We start from the raw sequence: 27,982 nt of genomic DNA, 5'->3' as shown, positions 1-27,982 counted from the left end.
CCTCGACATCACTTCAAGCGGGTTCTTAATATGGACAATTTTAATTTTAAGTGTGGGTCATTCTCGTATTTTACGTTGGCAATGTTGACCAAATAATAGTCATGGTCGCTTACCAGTGACAACCAATCGCGATTCGCGATCACCTTTCATCATCGTCTACTAATATTCATATGTCATGTTGTTGTTTGAAATCTATAATTTATACAAATCGTTTCATCAGTTGAATAAAACAGCAAAATTAAATCTTTTTATTGTGATCAGTAATTAAATGTTTAATACTTTATATGAAAGTGATATATAAATATTGAAATTGTACTCTGTGAAATAATTATAACCTGATGTTCTAGGAATATTTTTATATGATTTTGCAATCCCGATAGCAAATTTCAGTGACATATTCTAATATTTTTGGTGAAACTCATTTCAATACTGCCAAATGTGTTATCTATATATTGCCACTGCCACATCATAGTGAGTGGTGACGACAATAGTGTCTATAATATTGTTTTGTTTATAATGGCAATTTGATTTGAAGTTATTTGTGTTACCTAATGTATACAGTGCTAGAGTAATATACCTAAGTTACTAATGCCTACTATCTCAAGAACTAAACGATTATAGAAATGGGAAATTCAGCATTGAAACGCCATTTCGAGACTGCAGAAAAGACAGGTGTATTAAATCTATCAAAGAGTAAACTTTCAGAATTTCCCAAAAGGCTGTTTACTCTCAGTCCAGTATTACGGACTTTAGACTTATCTGATAACTCACTTCCCCTGTTACCACCTGAGATAGGTTCCTTTTCATTACTCAAATCTATTTCTTGTAATAATAATAAATTAACTGATTTGCCTGTTGAAATTGGACAGTTGGTTAAACTAGAGACATTGTCTTTAACAGGCAATAAATTGATATCTTTGCCCTCCTCATTATCCCAGCTCATTTCTCTGAAATTTGTATATCTTTCAAACAATCAGTTAAAGGACTTTCCAGTGCTGTTTTGTGGCCTTAAACATCTTGAAGTGCTTGATGTGTCTAACAATTTAATTGAAAGCATACCTAGTGAAATAAGTAGTCTTCGAGCTACAGAATTGAACCTTAACCAAAACAGGATTTCTTTTATTTCTAATGAAATCTCTGTTTGTCCCCGGTTAAAAACTTTAAGATTGGAAGAAAATTGCCTGCAAATAGCTTCAATTCCTAGCGAACTGCTCACCAATTCCAAAGTCTCTCTACTAACTCTGGAAGGAAATTTGTTTGAAATGAAGAGCTTTGCAAACTTAGAAGGATATGATAGTTACATGGAAAGATATACTGCTGTAAAAAAGAAGATGTTTTAAAAACATGAAAATTCTTGATTGCTACAAAATTAAAGTAAGTTACCATATTTAACTTGTATTACTATCACTCAGTTTGATGAACCATAATAAAAAAGCTTTTTTTTATCATACAAAAGACTAAGTTAATGTTTTAAAATAAGTTAAACTTGGAGTTTCATAACTTTTTGGTTGATATTCTATAGCATATATATTAAATGTTACAGTGAGATAAAATGTTACATATAGAATAGCACTGCATGTTATTGTACATAAATATGGTCGGTAACGTACACTATATTGATGTAATAAGCTACAACCTCGTCAAATTGCATAAATTATTTATACATAATATTTTTAGACTACTGTAAGTTTACTAGATGTACCTGTATTTCATTTAATTAATGTAACACACTTTCATTAGCCTCTTTTCCTTTTACCTTCAAATACAGTTGGTTACAGAAGAAAGTTTTAGCCTATATCATTATTTCCCTGAATAAGTCTTTAAAAAAATTAGTTATGAGAGTGTCTGCTGATACCTATGGGTAAATTGTGAAATTATTAGCCAGAATGATAAATTATGAGTTTCACCTAGAACTAATACATTACGTTGTTTCTTCTGATCAAAACAATATATGTTTTAAATTGAAAATGACAAATAAAAATGTTGAGAAATGTTAAAAGTGAAACTTTTTTCCAGTTAAAGAATATTTCCAAGTTCTACATAGCTCTGCTGCGTATCATGATTATATAGACAGGATTTGCTAAAATGCTCTGTATTAGAGCTTAACATTTAAAAAGGGTTTAACATTTTTTTTGAAAAATATTTTAGTTTTTAGGACATATTTTTGAACCAATTAATAATTATTCATCTAGGAAACTTTATAAACTTTAATTTGCGAGTTTTTATCAAGTAGCCTATTACTTAATAATTTAATTTTTAAATACAAATAAGCAACTCAGATAAACAATAAAAAATAATTTTTTAAATGATAGTTCATTGTTAGTTATTTTTTAACTAAAAATGCACTTGTCAAACTTGAAAAAATTCCAGTTCATTAAAAATTTGTAACAATTTTACAGTTCAGATGGTTAGACTTTCATAAGCGGACTACACTCGTTATTCGGTTGTTTTTATCGAATGGTTCAATGTTTTTATCTGACGGAATAATTTTATATTACAATTTATTTAACTCAGCATATGATTTCAAATTATTAGTTATAGTAATTTTAATATAAACCGTAAACAGCAAGAAGTAGGTAATTAATATTTTAAGACTGAAAATGACAGTGAATATGAGGAAAATATGTAAGATATTTCTTACAATTGACGAAATGTGTTTATGTGGCTTCAACGTGTGGGTTTGGCTCCTGGTAATCCATGGGGAGAATTCTTTCCTCAATTTCACAAAAGCGGTTACTCATTGATATCAAGCTGGGCAAGTTTTAAATATTGTAAGGTTTCTTTGATACCTAAGAATAGTTGGTTTTATAATATTAGTGTTAAATTTATGTTTTTAAAATTATAAAGTACAAGATTCTTCTTGTAACAGTAATTTATTATAACTTTATTGCGTATATTTTTTTTCTCTCTGTTCAGAATTTAAATAATTTATCAACATGAAGTAGCCTATACAGAATCCACATAAATATAACAAACTATTTTTAAGATAGTTCGGTCTTGGGCATTTATAAACAAAACGTTCATTTATTAACCCTTTTAATGCTCTTTGTTTAAAGTGTGGTACTGACGATGGAAGATTTGAAAGTATAAAATACGATTTTGGACATTTACCATTGGTATATGTTACAAAAGTGAATAACAAGGGTTTTAGGATTGAAAATGATTCTCCTAGGGGTTTTCTCATAGGCAAAACATATAATATTAGGACTGCTTATTAGAACTTAAAACACTCTTAGACAAGTTTCATAAAAACCAAACCAAAAGATGCCACACAGGACTCATACAACTGTGTACATGTTCTATTAATAAGGAATACATAGGCGAGGCAAAAAGGCAATTAAATGTGAGAATTTTCCATTGTATTTTGACTAAACTGTAGCAGCTTCACACATACATATTTGTTATTTTCAATTTTTGTTTATGTTAGTTACTATATGACCTAAGCTTCTCTTATGGTTGTTACGGATTACTTTTTTGCAAATGAATTTAATTTATTGTTGTTATGATTGAACCTGTGTTTTTATAAGTTTGCATACTGTGCTATATTGCCTTTGTTGAAATAAACAAATTTAAGAACATAAAGAAAATATGGAAAAAGAGCTAGTGTTAAAGTCTAAAATTATTCAACAAAATTGTGGTCTGGAAGTCATCACATGAAATGGGGATAGAAAAAATCGTTACTTCAACTCATAACATTAGAATTAAACGTGTGATAATTGGCTAATGGATACCATGATTATCTACATGACACTAGCACATTAGAAGGTATTTGATGCTATACAGACAGCGGCTTAAAAATAATCCTTACTTCAACACATACAAGTGATGGTATTAGAATTCAACGTGTGCTAGTTGAGAAATGGATGCCATGATATCTAGTTGCAGATGGGGTGCTAAAGTTTACCTGTTCAAGAAGCTCTTGGCAATCGGTCTTGACCATTTATTAATTTATTTGAACAGGAAGATTATGTAGTGAATGTTTCTTCTAAACTCGATGATGGTAATTTAAGATGGGTAATGATGGTAGCGACAGGAACTTCAACATAACAAAAGGCAATTCCTAATCTCACAATTTAAAAAAGTGCACTTGGATCCCTTTGAGCTGATCGATGAGTTATGTTTGATGATAATACCAAACAACACGGAACTACTCCAGATGTTGAACATATGCAAAATAGAGGTGTATTTAGGAAGTAAGTGGCGTCTCATTGTACCGCTGTCACAGCACTTGGTCATCATCTGCGCATGTGGGTAAGTCTTGCTTGTTCACTGGCTCTTAACTACGTCGTTTTGATTGCTCTAGGTTATATTTTCTTATATTTATAACGTTGAAGACAGTTACTTATTCCGCCGACTGAGATTCATTCTGTAATTAGATTTTAATGTAAACAAAGAATGTGATACCGGCTGAATTTATCATGAATTAAAGACATTTACAATGAAGTGCTGGAGTGGTGAGTTAGAATGTTCAATAAAGGTTGAACAAATGTCCATAATTAGCTTGGAGTGGTCATCCTTCTGTTGTCAATAATGAGATCTGGTAAGGAAAGTTGATGGAAAATTCTGTGAAGACAGACGGTTCACATTGACAACGAATTTTATTTTTTTAATGGTTTATTTATTAGTTTTAACTCATTATTGTTATTATTAATTCTAAAACCTAATTTAAATGCAGAGTGCGCTTTATCTGGGCACTATAGACTGTTTAATAGCTTTATGAAAATTATTCAAAAAGTGTATTATAATTAATGATTTTTTCATAATCTCACACGTTTTGTGTGAGGCTCATGGGAGTATGTATTAAATAACAAACTTTTGAGAAAAAAAGTCATTTAAAACATTTAATATATTCGATAAGATTATATAATGTTTACGGATAGATTTTGCTGATTGTTATATCAGTAAACAATATATTTGACACATTACAGGAACATGTATGTACATAGATCATACACAAAACTAGATGATGAAGATAAGATATGACTTATGTCTATCCACTTGAGTTGCGATTGAGGATATAAAGGAAGGAATTCTTGATTTATGATAATCAACTAAATAAATTATATAATATAAATCTAACCTATTAACATAATTAATAAAGCCTGTAAAGGTGCTTCTTACTACAAATAATTTGAAAGCTGAAAGTTATAATTACCACCCATTATTTTATATCTTACAAATATTGAATATTTGAACTGTGAATAATGACCTCCTTACAGTGAATAAGCAGATTTAATTTTGAATTTAAATATTTATTCTAAAATGTTCTTGTTTTGAGTTATATGTAAACCCTTAAAACTATTACTAAATTTGAAAACATAAAAATGTATTCTTAAAAAATAATTGTATCCAAAGTTAATAATTTATTATCAAAAGTATTAATATCTGGAGTCATGTTTTATTCAATTGGCTTATTTCAATTCCTTCAGTTAAATAATTATAAAACAGACATATCTGACTGTGATTTTCTAGTTTTAACGTGTACGTTATAACATTTTTAAAGAAACCCATCCAAGTAAGAAGTGTCAAGATACAAAACAAAGTTTAAAAATATAATTTTGGTTATAAAGATACAGAAATTATAAAATCTTGCCAAATATACGCAGATGATTTGACTTCAATTGTAGATGATACAGAACTTCCAGTAAGCACTGTAAATCTTCAAGACTTAATGAACATCAATGAATAATTCCATAATAAGATCCAGGGAATATAAATGGTCAATGTAAATGTTATATCATATTTGGATCTACATAACCAAAGAGGATCTGTACATTAGAACTAGAAGTGAATGTTGGTAAATAATGAAGTACAAAATCATGAACTTGGTAAATAATATTATAGGTTTTACAAATTTCTTTCAAATAACTTAATTACTAACTTCATACAATAATTGACAAATTATAATTATGTAAACTGTAAGTTATTATAACTTGGGTTATCTGATTTACTAGCCTTGCAGCGCAAAAACTTGCTCCATAGAGAGAATAAAAAGTAAATTTTGATATAAACCAAATTGGATATTATACAAATTACTTAGCTTTACCCCTGAAGCAGCTGGAAAGGATGGAGGACAAACCATACACATATCTACAAGTACAAATTGTTACTTCCTAAAACTTGTATTAGAATTTGAAGTTTTAATTCAAAAAGATTATTTTTATGTTGCTGTATTTAATATTAGTTTTTATTCATATTAACTTTTATGTAAACTGAAGAGAGACATTAATGATTCTGAATTAATACATTTAATGTATATTTATACCAATCTGAGTGTAATATATCTGTTAACATAAGCTACTTACCAATAAAGTACATAGTGCTGCATTTTAATATGCAATACATCATATTATGGTTCTCAACCTTCCTCACAAGTAGACTGCAGCTCGTGTCTGTCTGTGGGACTGAGAGCGACGCGCTTCCGGTGGACTACGGGGTGGTTCAGGGCAATCCCTGGGCCCAATTCTGTTTTTGATTTATATTAACAATATCTCTAAATTGAACTTAAATAGCAATCCTGTTTTATTTGCAGATGATAGCTTAATTTTAATAAAAGGTAGCGATTGGGTTGATGCCTGTTCTAACGCTCTACATGACCTCTTGGTCTTAAAACAATGGTTTGACCAAATTATTCTTTCATTAAATACATCAAAGACTAATTTTATGCCCATCTCTCTCCGGGAGACCACAGACTATGCCCTCGGTGACCTCGTGGTCCATAATTGTTGCAGTTACAACAATGAACTTTGTTCTTGTGAAAGTATTGAAAATGTATCGTCTTATAACTATTTGGGTGTATTCTATGACAAGCGCTTAAAATGGTCTGCACATGTTAAATATGTAAAAAAGAGAGCAAGGAAATATATCTTCGCGTTTAAACATTTAAGTGAAATTTTAAATGAAAAAAAAAAATTAAACTTGCTTATTTCGCCTATGCCCAATCGTTGTTCTCGTTTGGAATAATAGCTTGGGGTGGAGCGTATAAAACTCTTTTTCAGCTTCTGCAAGTGGTTCAGAAGGCAATCTTAAAAGCTGGTTTCAAAAAATCTAGGAGATATCCTATTGACACTTTATATCAAGAAACTGCCATTCTATCAGTTTGAAAAATATTCATTAAAACACTCCTTGTTTATATTTATAAACATTTTTATACAATTTTCTCTACAACATTTTCATAAAACGATACTCACAAAATATTGGAGTCTCATCAATGCAAATCAGTAAATCCTTTTCATCTACAAATTCTCTTTATATATCCCATATGCCGTATAGAAATATCTGTAAATACTTTCCTGACAACCAAATATTCAGATTCTTTATTGGCTATTAAGTAACACAAATTACAATAAGCAGTCAAGTTAATACAGCTAAGTCATAATATTACAACAATAAATTGTATATTAAAAATTCCAACAACATTCAAATTTTTAGATCATTAAAATCACAGTTAAAATATTCTTCAGTGGTATAAAAATATTTTCTTCTTAACCAACTACATATCACACTTTTGTATTTTTATTACAAGGTAATTGCCTTACTGTTAATGGTAACTTATTAAAAAATATGTACTGTTGAAATTTAAAACTTTTATGAGTCTTGTCCAACTTAACATTTGGGGTCACTAAATTATGGCATTGTCTGGTCTCATAATTATGATAAAAACTGTGGTTATTAAACGTACCAAAATGTTCTTTAACATGTAGCAGATTACTGTATATATACATGCAACTCAATGTCATGATGTTGAGATCAGGAAAAGTTGCTCTACAAGAGTCAGAAGCTGATAAACCAGTGATAGCTCTTATTGCCTTTTTTTGCCAAACAAAAGCTTTTTTGGCTGCACTTGAGTTGCCCCAGAGTCTTACTCCATAGTTGAGTTGCGAATGAAACAGACCAACGTACAAAGTAGACCATTAACAAAGTTTCCAAGCTGACACATGATCTTAACTTTCTTAAGAGACAAGTTGTTACTCTAAATAGTTTTTTGCAAAGACAGTTAACATGTGCATCCCAGCTCAGTTTAGTGTCAAGATAAATACCCAACAGCTTGACAGGATAAAATAAGGATCATACAAAATGTCTATATTATGTTTTAGTGAGAATAGTATATGTTCAGTCTTACTTTCATTAATCATTGGGTTATTTACAGAGAACCAGATTTTGGCTTGTTCTAGAGAATCTGTAAGCTGGGTTTTAACAGGATCGGTATTATAACATAACAAGGTTGTATCATCTGCATATGACATTGAAAAACATGGTACATTTATACTAAAATCATTAATAAATACTAAAAATAAAAAGGGTCCCAAAACAGAGCCTTGCGGTACCCCTGAAACTAAAGAATTCTGAGGAATGGTTATTAACACAAACCTTTTGTTCTCTGTCTTTTAGATAACTTTCAATTAATTGTAATTCCAAATTCCTTATTCCATTAGATTCAAGTTTTTTACATAAAATAGAGTGATTAACAGTGTCAAAAGCCTTGCTCAAATCAATCAGTGTAGTTCCAGCCACGAGCTTATTTTCAAAACAATTCAAGACAACCTCAATAATTGCTTCAACACCCATTACAGTGGAGTGATTTGGTCTAAAGCCAAATTGATAAGGATAGATCAAATTGTTTGATGTAAAATACTGAAAAAGTTGCCTTATTAAACAGGATTCTATTATTTTACTAATTATCGGGACTATTGTAATAGGACGGTAGTTCTCTGGTAAATTCTTATCTCCTTTCTTAAATATAGGGGTAACCTTAGAAAACAGCTATATATTCAACTCACCGTCAATATATACATGTAAGAAACGCTCGTATGAATGGCTGTATCTTATCAGTGCAGAGGAGGCCGAGGCAATTATCACGGCTGACTATAGACAGACCTGACTTTTAACCTTGCCTCCCCCCTCTTAATGCCCCTTCAACAACACTGATGCCTCTAGATGGATTTTTCCTATTTTATACATTTATTTTTTTATTTCATAACATTTCGGCAAGAAATCTGCTAGTAATAAGTTAGGTTGTTCTGCGTGTTGACTTTTTGATCCTTCAAATACATCATTCCTTAATTTTTTTAATCTCTTTAAATCTTTCCTTAAAACTCTTGGTAGTATGTACGCTAATAAATTTCAATACCGTATTATGTAATTACGGTTTTTTTGGTGTGTGTGTGTGTGTGTGTGTGTGTTGATGTTATAATGTTATATGATAATTAATCACCAGATTCAATTCGTCCAAAATCTCCAGGGAAGCAACTCGAGCTACGCACAGGCTTTCTGCCCATGTAGGCTCATTTCAGAGGCCACTTTAAATTGATGTGTGTAATATGTTCATGTATAATGTTTTTATTTAAACATTTAACTAGTATAGTAACAAGACAATATACATTTGATAGTAAATTTGCACGCATGTAAATATTTTTTTGAAATAAATGACCCAAAAAATATTATATATATAATGTAGTTTATAACATATTATAAACTACATTATAATATATTACTATAACTAAATGTAATATATAAAAATATGTTTTCTTTTTTTTTCAAAAAATCATTTGAAATTCACTATTTACTTATATTGAGGTTACTTTTTATTTAAAATATATACTGCCTACAAATAATATGTCTATAAGATTGAAAATTAAAATTTTTTATCAGAAATGGAGCAAGACCCTCGAACTTATTCCGTACACAATTTAAGACTATACGTTAATTTTATATCTTAAAGACACATCTTAGTGTTCTCATCTTAAAAATTCATCTGCAGTGTGATGATTCAGATTTTTGTTGTTAGTGGGCATTGAAAATGTAATACCATGTGAAAGTACATAATTTAAACTACATTTTAACCCATTGCGGAATGTTGATAGAATATTTTATCGCACAATCAGTATAGTGGTGCTGAAGAACTCAGGTCGCAAAAATAATATATTTCATAAATTGCATGATATCTATACTAGTGCATTGAGTGTTTTTAATAACATTTTTGATTAGTTTTCTCATTATAAATATCCTACAGATAGTTGACAAATTACACAGTCGATTGATATCTCTCTGTGCTAAGCAGCGATACTGTTTATCCTTAACTGTTTAAAAAACACAAAAATTAAACTACATTAATTGTTGCATATTAAGAATAATAACCTGTAGTACGAGTCACGTCATTGCAAGCCTGGTTTTTTAGTCAGTGACCACAAACCACTCCCCCTCGTTGCCACATTGTTATATCAGCTGACTCTCAGATAAGATGATGTAATGCGACACATGTGCTAATACTTCCACTTTTTATTGGAAATGCCATGCCACATCCATCAAGGATACAACACAAGAAATGAATATATCCGTTTTGTTCTCGACGTTAGATTATTCTGCATGTTTTAATTTTAGGCTCACGTTCTGTGTCATAGTGTAAATATTATGTGTTAATGTAAATCATGAAGGTAAAGGAATCAAGAAGATAGATGAGTAGTAACTATTGCTTGATTGTTGAATTCAATTTATCATCCCATCACTAGTTATTTTTTTTTTTTTTTTTATTTTACAGCTGGCAACACCATATCTACAACCCTGCTTGCATTTATGTGTCTCATATTATAGTATCAAATTTTATGGGAATAAATTATGTACTTACCAAAATGTAAAATTTTGTATCATCTGAATTGGGTCAGTATTTATTATTGTGTTAAAAGGAGTAGTGGTTTTGACAATGAAGATATAATGCATTTTTGTCCACGTCGGTGGGCTTATAAAACTTTGAAATGAGTGACATAGAATTAAATTTAAAATCTCTTTATTCATTGAATATACATTCTGTATACATTGAATATCGTCATAAAAATTACTTAACTAATATACTCATAAACTAAGAGGGTACAATGTGATAAAATACCCTAATCCTATAGTCAATTTAATCACAAACGCCCCAATAATTGCAGCTTTAGCCATAACAGATCAATTTTAAAAACACAGAAAATTTTAACAATATTTTAAAAAAATTAAAGGAAAAATTTTTTAGATTATGAAACTATAACAATAATAATATATTTCAGTATTCAACAATAATTGAAATAAATACACAAAATAATCCAAATAAACACAAAAACAAATTGATACGTTGCATTTTTATAAAAAAAACTTAGCTCTACCCAAACTATGAAATAAAAAAATTTATTTACAAGATGTAATGTACATACTTATAACAATGTTAAATAACTATTTGTCTAAAATAATCTATTCTAAATTAATACAGTATAAAAATCATTAATGCTGTACAGGCAAGATGTGAATAACAATTTTTTTACACAGTTCTTAAAATTAGTTCTACTTAATTCTTTTATATCTGAAGGCAATGCATTGTACAGCTTAATTCCTTGATACTTGAAATTGGATTGGGTGCTTGAAAAATTACATTTTGTTGTCACTAGATTATTTGTATTACGTGTATAGTAACTATGCATATTACTATGGTTAGAAAGATAGTTAAAATTATCATTTACATACAAGAGCACATATAATACATAAATAGAAGGCAGTGTTAAAATATTAAGTTTTAGAAAAAGAGAGGTTTACAGTGTCCACGGTTTCCTACATTGCACAGCTGCCTTACTGCCCTTTTTTGTAAAATGAATAGCTTGCTTGTAGATTGTGAGTAACCCCACAAAACAATCCCATAGGTTAGAAAACTGTGGGCATAAGCACAGTATATATGCAGCCTAAGGTCTGAGGAAATAACATCCTTTAGAGATCTAATTAAGAAAATGCCTCTAGCAATCTTAGAAGCAGCATAATCTATGTGAGCTTGCCATTTAAAATCTTATTTAAGTTTTCTAATCTGATTGGATTATCCAATCCAATCGGATTGGATGTGTACTCCAAGAAACTTGAGACTAAAATCATTTTCACTGGACCTATAAGCTAGTATTATTTGTAAATCCTGAATTTTTTTGTTATTAACACATAACTTGTAAGCTGCACACCAATCGTTTATAATCAAAGTCTTAGAACCAACAATACTTTTACATTCAACGTCTGATTTAGAGCTGACTGTGAGCCCCAGGTCATCAGCAAATAAATAAGTGCTTACACCACTCTCGCCAAGATTAGAAGGCAAGTCATTTATATATGCAATAAATAGGGTTGGACCTAAAATGGAGCCTTGTGGAACTCCATAATTAACAGGGCGAGTTTCAGAAATAGAACCATTTAAATAAACATATTGACTCCTATTGGAAAGATATGACTTGAAGAAATTTACAAGTTGACTGAAACCATAGTAGCTCAACTTACTTATTAGGATCCTATGGTCGACCGTGTCAATGGCCTTGGAAAGGTCATATGATCTAAAATTAACACCATTTAAACTAATTATAGCTGCATAGACATCTTTGACTTTAAATTCAATAAAATTCAAATTAACAGACGGAAGGAACACTGTATTGCGGTATTACGGTTGGAATACCTGTTAAGATAAAAAGAAAATGTATTATCACTAGTGAGGATATTATTACATGTATCTTCAACTGAACAAACAAAATAATCATTAAAACTATTGGGTTCCAGTGTCACAGAAGAATACACTGATTTACTATGATGTCTAGCTGCTTGATTTATTAAACCTCAAGCAACTCTACTCTTATTTACAGCTTTTTCAATTAAGCTATTTTTAAAACTAAGTTTGGCCTTTTGAATTTTATTCTTATACACTATTTTAAGTTTCTTGTACCTAATTTTGAATTCAGTGTTGCTCTCAGAGTTGGTGTTATTAATTATACAATGTAGCTTATCTAATTCAGATTTTATTTTAACTAGGCTATCATGATACCAGGAAACATTAACATTCTTACTTTTAAATTTTTTTAGTCTTAAGAGGCTTAGAAAAGTTTAGTGCCCATATAAACAGATCCAGAAAGAGCTTGAACTTATCATTTATATCAGTTTTTAACCAGTATACATCATTCCAATTTATAAGGTTAATATATGATAAAAAAGTGAAGTACCAATGGAACAAATGGGTCTAATTATTGAATTTTCTGAGACAGTCTGTAGTATTTTATACTCCAAAAACGCTTCGAAGAGGATGGCCAGATGATCAGAAGCAGCCGTGAGAATTACTGAAGAGTCTACTCTGTCTGGGAACAGTAGTCAGTAGATAGTCAATACATCTACCCATGGTTTCACTAGCGCCAAGCCCTGGTCTAGTTATTTCTGAGACAGTGATATTAAGTCTAAAGCTATTGATCAAGTTAGGAGTTCTTTGGTTTCCACATGGTTACTGAGGAAGTTTACATTAAAATCACCAGCAATAATTATGTTCATTTTGTTGCCATTCAGAAAGAAAAATATATCATGGAGTTTATCATAAAAAAGACAAAAGCTACTTGCTGGAGATGTATAAAAAGCTACCACTGCTGTGTTGAAAGTAGGCAACACAATCGCTGTTAACTCATAAGTAAGTTCTTCCAAGAAACAAGATAATTTGTCAAATTTGATGACTTAAGTACCACTTTTAACACAAATAAAAATCTCACCAACGTATATTAACCGTTATAAAAAACTTATCAAATTAATATAAAGATAAAGAAATTATTAAGTATGACTTCAATTTTTCTTAAATATTGCATTATTTTTCTCTGCAGTTAGTTTATGTTTTTTTATGCACTTACTTTAGTTTAAAATTTCCCCCGTATAATTAGTGTTTTTCTCATTAAACTGCAGTCTATCTATGTTTGTCCAGTGTAATACCACATCTTGTACTGTACTTATGGCTCACTCTTAAAAAGGAAGTGCTGTTTTTTTTACATATTTTATATTTTCATTTATACAGGATGTTAATTAAGTCCTGATACGCCTGGATATATTCTAAATGGATTGAGATATAGATGTAAAATATTAACCATACCTATTAAAATACTTTTATGAACTTTTTGAAGGATCGTATTTGCCCCATTTTCAAAGGGGGTCACTTTAAATTTTCAAATTGCAACCCCTATCTTGTGAAATGTCATTTGAAAGGTAAACACAATGGCATGAATAAAACATCTCTACAGGGATCCTAGCAAAAGTTATGGACAAAGAACGCAAAAAATAATCTGTAGAATTTTTAATGTCTTGTGCATGTCAACACAATGCATGCGTGATATCTTTTAGTAAGACTTTAAAGGGCCCAGTTTATTTCTTTACGTAGTATCTAATGTTTCTATGGTTTGCATAGTTTCGGTAAGAGGTGTCTTTTTCTAGATTGAATTACAGTGTAAGGGACTATTTACCCATAATTTTTACTTGGATCGCCATAGAGATGTTTTGTTAATGCCATTGTGCATTGTGTTTCCATCGAATAGACCTTTAAAATGGAATGTTACAAGATAGGGGTTGCAATTTGAAATTTTAAAGTAACCCCCTCTTCTCCTATTTGAAAAGGGGGGGGGGAATATTTTTATCCTTCAAAAAGTACATCAAAGTATTTTAATAGATATGGTGAAGAATTTACATGGATATTCCAATCCGTTTAGAATATATGTAGGCGTACCAGGACTTAATTTACACCCTGTATATAATCCATATACTGTAAAAATCTGAAGCTCTTTAAAACTATCATTTTTTTTAAGTTTGAGAACAATATTCAAGTTTTCCTTGATGGTTGCCCATACGAAGTATGCGAGTGCACTAGAGAAAAGTAAATTATTTTTAGTGTCTCCAAATTACAACTAAAATACATTCTTTGTAAGGCATATAGTCCAAAGGAAATATTTTTTTTAATGCGCATGATATAATCAAAGCTAATTTGATTTCAAAAAGAATTTTTCGTCTCTTAGAACTTATAAAATCAAGAAATAATTTAACAGCTTGAATCAAGAACTGATTAATCACAAAAAATCGTATTTTACGCGACTTGGCTTGTGAAATTGTGAATGAAGATCGACAAATGTTCGTGAGCTATTTTCCTACATTTTTCAAAGTTTTTCAATTAGAGCTCAGATTTCATCAGTGACCCGCCCATCACCAACAGGAGGTTCATGCATCGATAATATTTTAAGTAACATCGAGCCTGACTATGTGACAGCTGAGGTGGTCCCTTCCTGTTTGTCCGATCACGAAGCACAGCTTGTTACAGCCGTAATTCAGCCAATTGCATCTAAGGGGTGTAACTCTGCCCATTACCGAGTTTTCTCAGACAGAAATATCAATGTACTTTATGAACTTTTAGATTCAGTTGATTGGGATAATATCTTCTTATACGAGGACATAAATGACCAGTACTCGTTATTCTTCAGTCAACTATCATCCTGCTTTAACTAGGCCTTTCCTTTAGTCACATCGGAGCGTAAAAACGTCAAAGGCCTGGTGGGTTGACAGGAGAAGTTCTCTTGGTATTTTGGGATTATACCGACCACACCCAGACAAGAATCGTTATTTGACATTTTGCTTCTACTGATTACTAGATTAGCCTAGAACAATATTTCGTCAATATAAAACAGGAATTGTCTTATCGCAAACCCCTCCCCATCCTCAGACAGAGGTCAAAGTCGAGCGGTCTAGTAGATAACGTGATTGCAGAGTCTCGCCGCCCGTTCAGCTGGTGCGTCGCTTTGTTGTACTTCCGTGTTTTACCTCTACACTTCTCCAAACACAAAAATTCAACAAAAACCAACATTACCATACTAAAACAAAACTCTTTATTGAAAGAACACAAAACTTGTTTTTATTCTTGATCGCCACCCAAAATGCGAGTGCCTGATGTCGACGAAAGAAAAACATCCCTCGAGATAGTACCTATCAGTAAAATATCAAATTCTAGAGGGGCTGATCAGAAATATAAATTGAATTGTAATGGAAAGGCAATTATGTACCGTGTAAATCATGTGATGCCGCGCGGCCAGCCGTAATCGGGATTCTCAAGAAAGATAAGATAACAGCGACGACAATACCTGGAAATGCTTGTAATTTTGTAATTAAACAGTTGTTTTTTCGTTCTATCACGTTTGTTTCTATAAATTTATATTTTTGTGTTCTTCATACTGGTGTGGTCGGTATAATCCCAAAGTACCGTTCTCTTGGCTAGAGAACGTCTCAAGGACCTCTACATTCTGTAGCGTGACTTTCCTCCTGAACAGCATAGGATATTGTATAAGGTCAACAAGAGAAACTACAAGTTCCTAATTTCATCTCTGAAAACATCTCAGATCGAAAGCCGTCTGAATAAGAGTAAGAATGTTGCCAAAACTGTATGGAACATAGTGTCTGAGAACTCTGGAAAGCAAACAGCTAGAAAAAGACATATTCAGGAGCTACAAGATAATGGAGCTGCAATCTCTGACCCACGTCAAATCGCTGAAATGTTTAACAATTTTTTATGAGTGCCCCACTGGCTAAAACCATAAACGGAACAAATAGTTGCACTAACAGCTCTTCTAAAATAAACAACTGTCCATCAAGTTTCTTCATAGCCCCAACAACGCTCCTTGAAATGTACAATACTATTTCATCTTTGAAAACCAGTTCAACTCCTGACGTTTTTGGAATGAGTCCTTCTATAATTAGACGGGTTGCTTCACCCTTAGGCCCTCCTTTAACTCAATTTTTCAACAACTCAGTTCTTCAGGGGAAGTTTTCGTCAGATATGAAGCTCTCTTAAGGTCATTCCGGTTTTCAAGAAAGCCAGTAGGTCTTCGCCTCAACAGTATCGTCCCATATCAATTTTACCAACCATCAGCAAAGTCTTTGAACGTCTCATTCATGTTAGACTAACAGACTTTCTAATCAGAAATTCCATTCTGAGTGACACTCAATTTGGATTTGTTCCTTCTAAATCCACCACCGATGCTTTTGCCCAATTTTCCAAATGTGTATTTACTCATCTTAACAATCAGAATCACGTAGCTGGTGTTTTTTGCGACCTCACGAGAGCGTTCGATACAGTTAACCATCTGAAACTTCTTAATAAGCTTGAAGTCTACGGCATCAGAGGTTGTCCCCTGCTGTGGTTCAGGTCCTATCTTTCAAATCGTTACCAGAGTGTTCAGGTTACCAACTCCTTTGGTACGGCACAGTCAGATTTCGTTGAGGTCTCCATGGGTGTTCCTCAAGGTTCTATCTTGGGACCCCTTCTCTTTGCCTTGTATGTAAACGATTTAAGCTCTTGTGTTCCTGAAGCTCGCGTCGCTCAATATGCTGATGACACCACGGACATTGTTCGGGCAGACTCTTCAATAGCGTTAAATCTTCAATTAAACGCTACAATCGAAAAAATGAACTCTTGGTTCATTCGCAATAATTTATTCCTCAATCTTGACAAAACATCCATTCTTCACTTTCGATCTCAGACAGTTTCTAAGGGTTTTGTTGCTTTAGACGAGGTTGACATCATTGAGGTTGATTCAGTATGTTTCTTGGGCGTTCATCTGAATGCTGGTTTTTCTTGGCGTCAGCATGTAGAGGCCCTTTGCTCTAAGCTCAACTCTGAATTGTTTTCCTCAAGGTGTCTTTCTAATTTCCTGAAAAGTAGTGCACTGAAAATGGTATATGATGGTTCCTTTCCTCTATGATGTCATATGGTATAATGTCATGGGGAATTGCTTCATCTTCTCTGTTACAAAGAGTATTCAAATTGCAAAAGAGGGCTATTCGTTTAGTGTTTGGGTTGAGGGGCCTGGAGAGCTGTAGGCAAGTGTTTCACTAGGAACGTATACTAACCCTCCCCTCCATTTTTATTTATTCCGTTTCAATTTACACTTTTAAACACATTACTTTTTTCCTACCCACAATCATATATATCCCACCAGAAATAAAAATAGTTTCACAGTACCCCACCATAGCAATTATATGTTCCGCAAATCAATAGAATATTTAGGACCTACAATTTATAATAGATTGCCAGATTATTTAAAAGCCAGCACTTGCATCTTTCAAAAACAAGCTAAAAGACTTTCTTGTAAAAAACTGTTTTTACTTACTCTCTGAATTTTTGGGCCCACTCAACCTTACAATTAAAAATATCAGTAGTACTGTTTTTCAATATATTTCTTAATTTGTAGTTTTACCAGATATAACAATAACTTTGACAAGAATATTTTTAGTATTTAGTTATTTATACATATGGACCATTCTCGATACATGTTAATGTCAATGAGAAATAAATGATTTTGATTTGATTTGTTAAATAATATAATGTTTGACGGTTTGGTAAGAGATGAGGCACGGGTTTTTGAGTATACCAGAATGTCAGATTTATACAAAGCTTAATACGATATCTTTTGGAGAAGAAAGTATGGGTTAGTTACAACAAGTAACGCCGAGAAGGGGGCGTTTGCGTCGTGTTGCACAGCAATGACAGCATTCTCAGTTACTGCGTTCACAACATTCAACACTGCTGCAACCTTATATATTTTATTTGAAATTTAAAAATTAGTATGTTAGAAACAAGTTATTAAAATCTAATTATGCATAGTTTTATTTCGATTAATACAGATACAATAACAGTTCCACTTGATAAATATTGTTGACTAAAGTGAGAAAGATAATATAACTCTTATAAATTAACAAATGCAGAATAAAATGAAATGAGTTATGACTAATATTGGAAGGAACGAACTCTCAAATACCGTGTATGTGGAAGAGCAGCTTTAGTCGGGACTGTGATGGATCCGATTCTTCAAATGGTGGATGCGTCATGGTGAGATTTGTGACGTTCTTTGGATGCTTGTGGATACGGTGTGATCCGATAACTAAGTTCAATGCCTTTAAAATAGACAAAATGAAAGAAAGGCAAATATTTTAAGATTTAAACTAAATTAATTAATCGGGATCGAAAAGTTATGAGTGTTGATATTATATAATTGAATTTGGATCATAGTTAATCAGCTGTCAATTAAAAACTATAATTACACATTGTTTATATGTTTTATGTATTGATTGTTGTTCTTTTTATTATTGTTGAAGTTATTACCCTATTTTTTGTTTTTTGTTATCTAATATGTTTTTTTTTCATCAATGTGAAATGGCTTTGACCGTTGGAATAAATAAATAAGGAAGTATAATCCTGATACTGTATGGATGAATTGGTACAAATAATTTATTATTGAAGGTGATTTCATACAGGCCTACATTATTAAATGAGTAATATTCTTAAATCTAGGTTACTTGCTCAGTTATTAATATTTTATAAATATTTAAAGGGTAATAAAATAGTTTGACAATAATGTAAAATCAATCTAATATTATATCGAATGACCATATGTTTTAATTACCTTTTTCAAATACAAATAAATTTTATATTGTATGTTTTGTTTGTAATATAATGGAGAGGAGTTGAATTTAGTCTCCAAAGCCCGTGACAAGAAGTACTGAATTAATTTCAATCGTTAGTCTGCCCGTATTCCGCCGAATCGTATAATTTATTTATTTTATAAAATATTATTGAATATTCAAATGAAACATAATATCAGAAAGTAAGGCGAAACGAATTTTGTTGAACTTTTTCATTGATTTTAACCAATTATCAGACCATGGGTAAAAATGTGTATAATAAAATATGTGCAACTAAAAGGAAGCCCTTTATATACCAAATCATATTCTCGCAGTAGAATCAAATTTTAAAATATGTGGGGGAATAACATTAAATTTTTCCTTATTTAACCAACAAGTAAATATAAAAATAACCAAAAAAGTACTACAGTACGGTCATATAATTTATATAAAAATTCTAAAAACTAAAAAGTGTTTTACTATAGTCTTTGAACTTTCAGGTAATAGATCTTACGTTTATATGAAGATTGTGTTAAAGGAATTTTGTTCAGTAAAGCTAGCTCTGTTCTTAAAGCATGGGTAGCACTTCAACTGTTCAGATTTATTTTAACCTTATAATAATAATATTATTACGACACAATAATTCTCACATGGATGCAAGGTCTACTCTCTGGAAAGTCAAGGATTTCCACAATCTTCTTGTCCAGTTTTGAGGGATTACTCTATGCTTGGATGAGTGAGGGATACTATACTACAGAAAGCTGAACTCCTCAGCTGAAATTCGGAGATCTGAAAACGAGAACTCAGAACAGAGAGAAATAAATTGTTGAAGAGGACACGTCAATTTCTTTTAATTTGTCAAATTAGTTCAGTCGGTATCTCTATGGTCATTGGTCGGTGACAGTCAGTACACAGTTTCACAGTTCCAGAATTAAGAATATACAGCAAAATACATACACTCACACACAAGTACAAGGTTCACCCAAGTACGTGAAGGAGATTGTTAATTAATTATGACCTTAGTTGTGTTATGAAAAGTGAAACATTCGGCTTGGCCAGATGTTAAATGAGTAAGCTATATTTTAACTCTAATGTGTATTTAAAGTAACAAAATTTAAACTATACAGACTAGTGTTAGGCTACAAAATTGGAATCTGTAATGGGCCAAAAACTAGTAATCTTAGCCTAGATTACGCATATATCTACTTAGGAAACTACTAAAAGTCTTATTTGTATTCCAATTTTGCTGTATAAAACAAATTGCATTAAATCTTCTATATTTATCATGCAAACTACTGCTTGTTTGGTTGATATCTTATATATATGAAATTTAAATTATAAGCTATTTTTACTATGATTGTTTTTTATTTTAGATCTACTCTGTAACAAAGCTGAGTTCCTAGGATTGTTTGATAAATACATCACTGGTTTGAAATTTGCAAGTGGATGATTGTCCCTTTAATGGTAGTTAGACCTATTTCATTTTGGTAGTTTGCTAGTTAACAAGACCCATTTCAAATTTGGTGTTAATTTTCCAAATTGAAGTTTAAGAAATATATAGGTTATCTAGGATAGCAGTGAGGAAATGCCTAAGAAAAAAAGATCCTCTGAAAGGAAGACTTCTTGGTTATGTGATAAGATCTCACATACAGCTTTTAGCTTTCTAATAGTAATGAGTTATTCACTTGTTATGCACATACCATTTAATAAATTAACTAAACTTAGTAGTAAGAGTTGTAAATATTATTAATTAATTTCTTATGTCTATTTTATTTTCTAAAGAATCGGACAATTACACTGGCGTAAAATAGGCTCTTTTATTGGACCAATTTCTTAAATGTTATGACCTAGGCCTTTAAGTAATCAAGCAAAGGGAGTAGACTTTTATAAGCGGCCTACACATGTTATTCGATTGCTATTATCAAATGGTTCGATTGTTTTATCTGGAGGATAATTTGATATTACAATTTATTTAACTTAGCATATGATTTCAACTTATTAGTTATAGTAATTGGCGATTAATATGACAAAATTAGACTTAGATTATAGACAAATTTATTGAATAATAGTGTTTAATATTACTATGATAAGATATAGGCCTATTATCATAAATCTGGGCAAAAAGTGCTTTTTTAATAAAATAAACGTAACTCCACATCATGATTGTATAGGCTCAAAAACATAAAGCGAGAAATCCATAAAAAAAAATTAAAACAACTAATCCCAGCCTGAATTGTAGTTATGGCAATATGATGTACAATCATTTTACAATTTAATGAATGACCTATTTTCATTAATCTTAAAAGTATTACCAGCCTTGCTTCTGGTATTGTTTTTCGGAGTATGAATAAAAACTTAAAACTTTGTCTTAGTCTTCCTCTACTATACTTTGTATCGTAACTATGTATCTATGGTGTGTATGATTAATTTTTTTGTCTTACTTAATTGCTGGAGGAGAAATTTTGGCTGGGTGTCATCCTTTGAACGTCAGCTTCAAATTCTTTCTAGTCTCTAATAAATATCATCATAAAAAGTTGATTTTTGTGAATAGAATGGAATTATTTATGTCAGAATCTGACTCTCATCAAGCTCTAAACATGCTGTATATTTATGTATATCAGCTTGTTTAGTTTTCTCGGTAATTCTAAGCAATATATGGGTCAACCTCGATTTTTCTCATATTACAATATAATGTTCCAATAGTCAATTAGAAAAGGAAATGACTAGAATTTCTTGCCGGAAAGCAGTTATAGGGAGCAGGCAACCGCCAGACGGTCATATATTGCTTAGAGTTACCTATTAGTGATCAGGGGCACTGACGTGATCTGGGCTTCAAATTTGGAACTACTCGAGTGAATTTTTTTTCTAAAAGAGCAAGCAGCGCGAAGCGCTGCGCAGCGGGCAGGCATCGTGCGTGATCCTTTTTTTTATTAAAAATTTCTGATAAATTGTTATTACATATTACAATATAATGTAGGTAATGTACGTAAAACAATTTTAAACACATAATTACATGCTGGAAAGCAAAGTAAACCAATATAATCCGCCCAATACAAAATCTCCGTAAAAATCTGGTAAAGGAATATGTGTCATTCCTTTGGCCTGAATCAATTCAGTATATACGAAGATCACGCACGATGCTTGCCCGCTGCGCAGCGCTTCGCGCTGCTTGCTCTTTTATAAAAAAAATTAACTCGAGTAGTTCCAAATTTGAAACCCAGATCACGTCAGTGCCCCTGATCACTAATAGGTAATTCTCGCGGTTGCCTGCTCCCTATAACTGCTTTCCAGCAAGAAATTCTAGTCATTTCCTTTTCTAATTGACTATTGGAACATTATATTGTAATATGAGTTGCCTGCTCCCTATAACTGCTTTCCGGCAAGAAATTCTAGTCATTTCCTTTTCTAATTGACTATTGAAACATTATATTGTAATATGAGAGAAATCGAGGTTGACCCATATATTGCTTAGAATTACCGTTTTCTCTTTGGCCCTGGTTTAATATTACCATGGTTTGTTAATTTCCTTAAATGTTTAAAATTTTTCATACTGTATCAATTCTCTCTATTTTTGCTTTTTCATTCTTGTATTTTCTTTTTCTGTTGATGCTTTTTTTAAATTTTTTACTGGTTATCAAAATTGAGTTTCTAAAAAAACAATTATAAATATACTAGTTAACTATTTACTTCATTTAGATTATCTAATACAATATATTTTATAGTTAGAAATATTTATAAATGTGAGATATGTATAAATTATTGGAATATCAAGTGTTTTTTACAATCAAATTCTCAAGGAATATTGTGTTTTAGATTAGACTTCGAAAACTGTTACAGACGGGACCAATTTAAATCATTATATAATATATAATAAATTGTAGGTTCGAAATATTCAATGTCTTAAGGCTATGTTTTTTAATTGTTTAATTTATTAGTTTGCAGTCTCTTAATACATAAATATAAATTTTTATGGAATAAATGAGAAATCCCCACCTTTTGGCTATGGATGAGACGCTTAAAAAGGGGCACACTTTAGAACTCTCTAAAAAATGAATAAAAAGTACTTTGAAGAAAGGTATTGAAAGAGTTTATATTAAGACATACACAACAATAAAAACAGACTTGTTTACCTCTATAGTCAGCTAATTGTACAATCATAGCCTATATTACTAACTTCAAGGCCAAATAAATTGTAACTAAAAGGTGTAGGTAATTGGTAGCCTAGTGTACATTTATAAAAAATCACAGGTTTAAAATATAATTTGAAAAATATTTATTGTGATAAATTTTAACGTATTATCTATTTAAAAAATCAACGTGTCTACAATTTATTGCAAAGATATTTTTTGTAAGATTTTAGTTTTCTGTCATGGAATACAGAAATCAAGGGGATTTTACCCAACAAGACGTTGTTTATTCATTTAAATCTTCTGAGAATAAAAGTTTACATTGCGGTGACACAAGTGTCTCCAGCCATCAGTGCTAGCTTCATTGTTTGTCAGTTTCATCCTCTAAAACCTTTATATTGTTTTGTTCAGGAGAACGATTGCAAGAGGTTAATAATGTGAATCTCGTTCCCAGTGTGGACAAAAAGATATTTGAAAATAATGCAAATAAATTTAATAAATGAAAAAAACTTACGTCCTAATTTGGTATGTATGGTACTATCCACCTGGTAACTTCCGATCACATAAAATGATCTTTTGCTGATTTAAAAACAACACACGACGAACTCCGAACTCGTAGTCTCATTCTGAAAAAAGGTAGCTACTTCATATGGGTCTAGAGAGGTTTCATTTTTCGATCATTAAATTTTAGATCAGATTCAATATTTCAATCAGAAAGTGACAAGATCTAAAATATGTGTTGATGTTATTATAGCCATGATTTCATCATCGCCAACACTTACAGGGTCAAATCACCATGTTGATTTTTCTGAGATTCATATTCTGGCAACGTAGATGAAGTATCCACGGATTATCATTTAATTGTAAATAATTTACTCACGATTACTCGTTATAAGCCACTTGTGTCAATCAGCAGATCCGAATGTTTAGGAAACTTAAATTTATTTTGGACCGTTTTCAGAGCAGTCCAAGAGTCTAATAATAAAAGAAAGATTTATTAATTGAAAATGAATGTATCCGATGTACAGTAAATTGATTTTATTAATACTTAAAATATTAAGTAATTATTGTAAAATCTAAGCTTATTGTTTGTGTCTCGTATGTGTCTATGTTATTGCTTCTGAATGTAACCCATTCAATTATTTTTCTGTTATATTAAGAATCAGAAAATATCAATTCAGGCCTTTGTCTTTTACCATGTCATTTTGCCATGTGGCATTTGTTTTAGCCATGTCTTCTTCTGATTCTAATACAATTTGTATAAGTCAAAATGAACGTAGTTTATGGTGTTCTCTTAATTTTTAATAATTGCATTTCGGTTTGTTCTAAACAGAAATAAAACTTAACATGTCTAATAGGTTAATGGTTTTGTAAACTCATGTATGGCTCCAGCCTTACATTAGTGATGTATCAATTACTTGTAACCATTCAAAACAAAGATTTTAAACATTTTTAGGCACATCCATACCAAATTGAAGTGATTGAATATGATGCACCAAGTTCTGAAAGCCTTTCCAGATGATAAACCTATAACAGCTATCTGTATTATTGAAGACTCTTCAAAATGTCCTCCAGGATTTTATGTGGTAAGTCTTTCTTAAATAATTTAAATACAAGATTTGTTAAAAAAGTAAATAAAAATATGAGGCATATTCAGAAAGTAAATGTACTGAAGCTATCACGATTGGGAAAATTTTTTTCTGATATATTGGCAATGCTGCAGTGTAGCCTGATTCCTCCCACCTGCAATGAGGCTGGTTCAATGTCAGTACATTGAGAACTGTCTATGCTACAATATGTTTCATGAAAAATGTCATTCCAATCTTCCTCCAAGTGCAAAATATGCAGTTTCATCTATTATCTCATTTGGAAGGGAAAAAACTCTACTTGAGGTTTATAATGAGGTAAAAACTGCATTGTTCCAAACAATGGAGTGGAGATATTTATCTCTGGAGTTTTCAGCGTGGCCTCCACTTAATTCAACTTGTGTTGGTCTCGCAACTGTTTTGGAATCCAACTCACGAACATTTTCCAATGTCCAAGGGTTTTTGAGATGGTTTCATGTACTGGAGATTTGCTGAAATATCGCAGCAAGTTCATCCACATTTGTAGTCATTACATTACGGAGCATGTATCCAATTTTTTCTTGTATTTCAGTCGCAATTGAAGGTCATCCATCTTCTGATCATCATGCACAGACGTACAACTGTTTTTAAACTCACTACACCATTTGAACACACTCGTACGATTCATAGCTTTATCTCCACATGCAGTTTTTAACTCATTATAAACCAAAATCAGGGTTTACCCTTCCAAATGAGATAACTGATGAAACTGCGTATTTCGCACCTGGAGGGAGATTAGATTGACATTTTTTACTGAATGTATTGTCGCATTGACTGTTCTCAACATACTGACCTTGAACCGGTCTTGTTGCCGAGGAGAGGAATCGGGCTGCATGGCAATGAAGGCAACATGTCAAAAAAAGTCTCCCGCCCATGAGAGCCTCAGCACACATGTTCTGGATATCTTTCGTAATGATAATAAGTAAAATGGTTACACAGAATATTTTATTTTTGTTAAAAAGTATACATTACTTATTGACAAAGTTGTCAATTTTATTATCTATCATGGTACCAAATATGATACTCATTGAACAACAATGTTTTGAAAGCCCTCTTCTTTAAAACCTGTTGCCAATGAAGATATCCATTGATTAACTTATGTTTACATTGTTGCTCAAGAACTAGGGAACAAGTGTAGACAAAGGAGCCAGGTCAGGATTAATCCTAGCCATATTATCTTATTTGATTTTGGGTGCCAAGGAACATGTGGATGTAATGACAGAAGATCTCTCATTTTTTCTTCTTTATGCTTATTTGTTCAAACTTCAATAAATTCTAGCACCCACTAGCCATTCCATCACTTCCATCAAATTTCATAGTTTCATTCAGAATTGGTCTCTTGGTAGAATTCTCTAACCCTCATCAAATTCTTTCACACAAGGATGCAAACGTTGTAGGAATAGATCTTAATTTGTCTGGATAATCTTTAAACTGCAGAAGGGTATGATATTTGTCCAGGTCATGTAGGTTAGTGGGATGAACACTGATCCACGGTTACGCTTACTTCAGTCAGCTAGGACCAGTACAAGGACGGTGGTATATACTGAAGGGGGAAGGGGGAAGGGTGAAAGCATAGAGTATAACAAAAATAATAATGGAATAATTTTTTTAACTTTATTTGGAATATAAAATGTTTTATACACTCATGATTATTTGTTGACAACATAAACAATATAGTAGACTGGTGTGTGTATAGCTCAGCCACCCATCCATCCCTCCAAATACTACAATACAAATTCTCTTTGTGATACTTTATGTCGGCTTCATTTTATTTAATTATAATGATTGTCTGATCAGTGTGATCACCATTCGATGACAGTTATCGAGATCTCATGTTCCTATTGTAATAGATAACAAGCAAGTGTTTATAATCTTGTTATAATCTCAAACTATCTATAGTTAATTATGAACTTAAACAAATAAAAGAAGATTGTTAAAACTGAGGAACAGAGTTACATAGTATCTGCTGTGATGTTTGCAGATCAATTACACTATTAGCCCTTACTTGTGATTATTTAATGGCTTTTAAACGTATTGTAACTTAAAACATATTCCTTGTAACATTCTTCATACCATGACATTATTTTTACTTCTAATATTCTTGATGCCTATTCTGTATTTTCTTCTGTATGAGTAGTATTTATTGATTGATACTATACTATGTCAGAAACTTTTAATTGAATTGTTTCTAACATACGTATTACAATAATCCTGGATACTAGAGCCACTGTAGTTTGGTGAATGTCAAAATGGGAGGGTATTAAAAAGGTTTAAAAAAGAAATAATAATAATACATTTTTCTCAAATAATATTGTCTTCGCTTGGCATACTTTAAACTGCTTGTTAGAGGTGTATAAATCTTAACCCTTTTAGTGCCAGAGAATGATAAAAAGAATTTTCCAAAAATACCAGAGATTTCTCTCAAGGTGCTGCTGAAAAATACCAAGCTCATTTTTAGTGATTTAGCACATTTTACTAAAGTATTCATAAAATAATAACGGGTTTTAATAGGCTCCTAATTGTTATTTATTTTTTTACAGATGAATTGTTTACCTAAAAACACCTATAACATGACATACATGTACTGTTAATTTATTATATTTAAAAAACACAAGTTGTAATTAATTACCAACAATTTTTGAACATTTTTCCAGTTTCTTATGCAAAATACCACTTAAAAAAGTCCTAAAATAACTGATACTGCTATGTAAAACAACTAAAATTGTAGACATACGCCAAAAATTATTTTAGTATCTTAAAATTGTATAAATAACACTACTTTTTGTCTAAATTTACATTTTTCACTTTTTCACTTAGGCCAAATCTTAACTAATAACATTTAAACACAGTTTATAAAATACATAGGCTATCATCACTGAGTTCTGAATAAGTGAAACTTTATTTAGAATGAGTTAGCAGAAAAATAATTTTTCTTCATAAAAACCATAAAACTAATTTAATTTTAAAAGCTAAAAAAATATTTGTTTACTGTATGTT

At 31.4% G+C, this 27,982-nt stretch overlaps 2 protein-coding genes across 3 annotated transcripts in view; both read left to right on the top strand.

Annotated features, from left to right (window-relative positions):
* The first annotated feature begins 112 nt into the window (after window positions 1-112).
* LOC124360605 (leucine-rich repeat-containing protein 57) lies at window positions 113-1,784 on the top strand. The gene has a single exon (XM_046814355.1). It carries the CDS (start codon window positions 624-626, stop codon window positions 1,338-1,340), a length of 717 nt encoding a protein of 238 aa, XP_046670311.1. The 5' UTR covers window positions 113-623; the 3' UTR covers window positions 1,341-1,784.
* Window positions 1,785-20,136: 18,352 nt separating this feature from the next.
* LOC124360604 (multivesicular body subunit 12B) overlaps window positions 20,137-27,982 on the top strand; it is a 29,630-nt gene continuing 21,784 nt past the window's right edge. The window contains exons 1-2 of one of the 2 annotated variants that reach the window (XM_046814353.1): window positions 20,137-20,303; window positions 24,817-24,946. In XM_046814353.1, coding sequence (XP_046670309.1) covers window positions 24,848-24,946 — 99 coding nt within the window. In that variant the 5' untranslated portion in view covers window positions 20,137-20,303; window positions 24,817-24,847. The remainder of the gene's footprint in view (window positions 20,304-24,816; window positions 24,947-27,982) is intronic. The other variant, XM_046814354.1, reaches the window with a different exon arrangement.

This window comes from Homalodisca vitripennis, chromosome 4, assembly GCF_021130785.1.
Source record: "Homalodisca vitripennis isolate AUS2020 chromosome 4, UT_GWSS_2.1, whole genome shotgun sequence".
Classification (NCBI taxonomy): Eukaryota; Metazoa; Arthropoda; class Insecta; order Hemiptera; family Cicadellidae; genus Homalodisca; species Homalodisca vitripennis.
This window is presented reverse-complemented; position numbering and strand designations above follow the sequence as displayed.